Raw genomic sequence first — 2996 nt, forward strand, 5'->3', positions numbered from 1 at the left:
ATTTCAGACAAATGGCTGTCCAGTCTCTTCTTAAAAACTTCCAGTGTTGGAGCATTCACAGCTTCTGGAGGCAGGTTGTTCCACTGGTTAACTGAATTCCACACAAGTGTTGGGGTTTCCCTTGCCCTGGAGATTAAGGGGAGGAGGAGACCCCACAGAGAACACCCACCAACATGTCTCCTAATAGGCAATAGGAACCCTAATCAGGCATTCTTAAAATGGTGAAGAATAAAGGGACAGTGTCCAGCACTTTCAATTCTTGTTTTTCACATGGACTGCTTTTTCTGAATTCTATATCCCTAATATTAGCCATTACAGGTAGTCCTTGACTTTCAACAATTCATTTAGTGACCCTTTTCTCAGTTAAAACAGCACTGAAAAAAGTGACACATGGCCATTTTCCAGTTACCAACGTTGAAGCATCCCCATGATTGTGTGATCAAAATTCAGCCGCTTGGCAACCGACTCATATTTATGATGGGTGCGTTGTCCTGGGGTCACGTAATCATGCATTCAGGATCATGAGTGCAGCCAGAATCCTACAAGCACAGAATTGGAAAGATATCGAGAGCATCCTGTTATATTACATTACTGTCTGGTTTGGAAGCATCACTGCTCCAGCCAGGAAGGCGGTGCAGAGAGTGGTGAGGATGGCAGAAAAAGATTATTGGCAGTTCCCTCCCTTCTATCCAGGACATGATGGCATAAACGCGTTGCTTGAGCAGGGCCCGCAAGATTATCTGGGACACAACACATCCTCTTCATGACCTGTTTTCCCTGTTACCTTCTGGGAGGAGGCTCCGTGGTATCAACCGTGTGAACTTTCAAGCTTCCTCTTTCCGCTATGTATTCAAGATGGACAGTGACTAATATTTATATGTAAGGGTTTAGGTATATATGTATGTATGTATATAGCATCTTTATATGTTTGTTATGTATGTGTATACTTTTGAGAGCAGGAAGCAGAATTTCATTTTTTATGTATACCAGTGTGCCCACAGTAAAAATAATGACAATAAAGGTTATCTTATCTTGTCTATATATCAATCTCCACAACAGAAGAATGGATGGAGAAAATGATGAAGCTAGAAAAAAATGACAAAATTGCTTTAATTAGAGAAAAATATATATATTAGTTTCTTCTTGGAAACTGCTTCTGAACTTTGTGCTTGATTGTGCTTATTAGACTTTGTTTTTATAGACAGGCTAATACTGTAATTACTAAACATGTAAAAGTAAAAAAATGAGATTGTAGTTTTATTTTGTATTTTACTGCGTTGAAAAAAGTTGGAAGACAATGCTTTTTTTCTTTCTCCTTTCTCCTACACTCCTTTCCCAATTCTTATCCTTCTCCATTTCCCTATTTTCTTTATTTTCATTTGTACTTTTCACTATTATAATTTCAATAACATTTAGAAAAAAGGAAAAAAAGGAAAGAGTCAAAAACAGGATTCTGTGGTGAGGCTAAAGCAGTCTACTCCACTTCATCATTGGTACACCAGGATACAAAAAAGATGCTGAGGCCCCAGAAAGAATGCAGAGAGGAGCAACAGAGATGATAAGGGCTCTGGAAGCCAAACCGTACAATGAATGGCTAAGGGAACTCAGTATGCTTAGCTTAACAAAGAGAGGGTTTAGGGGAGACAGGACAGCCATCTTCCAATACTTGAAAGACTGTCATAGGGGAAAGGGCATCGATTTACTCTCTGAGGGCAGGACAAGAAGCAAGGGGTGGAAGCTCATCAGAATGAAATCCAACCTAGAAATAAGGAAGAATTTCCTGACAGTGAGAACAATTAATCAGTGGAACAGCCTGCCTCCCCAAGTTGTGGCTGCTCCATCACTGGAGGCTTCCAATAATAGATTGGCCAATGGTATAAGGACTCCTACCTTGGCCAGAGGATTGGACTAGAAGACCTCCAAGGTCCCTTCCAGCCCTGTGATTCTATGATCTCAACTTCCTGCCTGACCTGTAAGAGTTTGCTGGCTGGCTGCTGATGCTTCTCCTCTATCTCCTGGATGAGATCGTCAAGAGAGCACAGATCCTCCGTGTGCTTGGCCAAACCTTTCTTCTTTATTGCCATAATCTCCTTCTCCGTCTCTTCCATTCTAGCCAACAGAAGCTTCTCCTGTCCTTCTAACCAGAGTTGTAGTTCTCTGAATTCAGCCACTACATTTTTTCTCTCTTTTTCGATGTGGTCCTAGAACAAGAAGACAGAAAAAGCAAAAGGAATTTCCCAGGGAGAAAAAAAAACATTTTGACATCAACAAGCACAGGGGGAAAGGTTTCTAAAAACAAAACAAAAAAGGCTCAAGTTAAATGATCTCTCATGAAAATTTTCTTGGCAATCAGGAATTCCAAAAAAGTAGACAGAAAAATGTTTGATTTCACATGTTTCAATAAGATGAAATATGGCCTCCCTTAATTTATATGCAAACCAAACCCACTTTATAAAACATGGCTCATGTGATAGGTGCCCTTAACCCAACTGTGACTCATTCAGCCAATGGTGACATCCCAGTCAAAGATACAATCTGTTCCGGAACTTGAATTAAGATGCTTTCTAACTCAAGATCAGGCAGTTAACTCAACAAAATGGTTTTAAACAAATATTTAATCCGGGAGTCCTTAACAGAAAATTACATTCCTGAAGATGCATCCAGAAGCTGAACATTTGCCCATTTACATCGGTAGAAACAATAATCCCTCCATATCAACTTCTAGTGTGAATTAAGACAGGGTCTGTCCTTCTGCATTCCCATGCTCATCTCAGACAAAGACATTCCAAACTGGCACGTAGCCAGGATATCCTGTGATGAACTTAGTAGCCCCTCCCACTGACTTAACATAGGATTCACTGAACAGCTAAAACTACATTACCCATAAGCTATCTCTTAAGGGGACAGCGCTTAACCCTATAAATGCCAAACATTCTAACATACAGTTCATTCAATAATACATCATTAACCTTATAAATGCTAACACAATAACACAA

The 2996-nt window shown here is 40.0% G+C and overlaps 1 protein-coding gene across 1 annotated transcript in view; it reads right to left on the minus strand.

Annotated features, from left to right (window-relative positions):
* LOC107300906 (tripartite motif-containing protein 15-like) overlaps positions 1–2996 on the minus strand; it is a gene marked incomplete at its 3' end in the record, with an annotated part of 11712 nt that overhangs the window by 3529 nt on the left and 5187 nt on the right. Inside the window, exon 2 of the mRNA XM_015830190.1 lies at positions 1971–2201. Coding sequence (XP_015685676.1) covers positions 1971–2201 — 231 coding nt within the window. The remainder of the gene's footprint in view (positions 1–1970; positions 2202–2996) is intronic.

This window comes from Protobothrops mucrosquamatus, unplaced genomic scaffold, assembly GCF_001527695.2.
Source record: "Protobothrops mucrosquamatus isolate PMUCROS unplaced genomic scaffold, P.Mucros_1.0 scaffold9063, whole genome shotgun sequence".
Lineage (NCBI taxonomy): Eukaryota > Metazoa > Chordata > Lepidosauria > Squamata > Viperidae > Protobothrops > Protobothrops mucrosquamatus.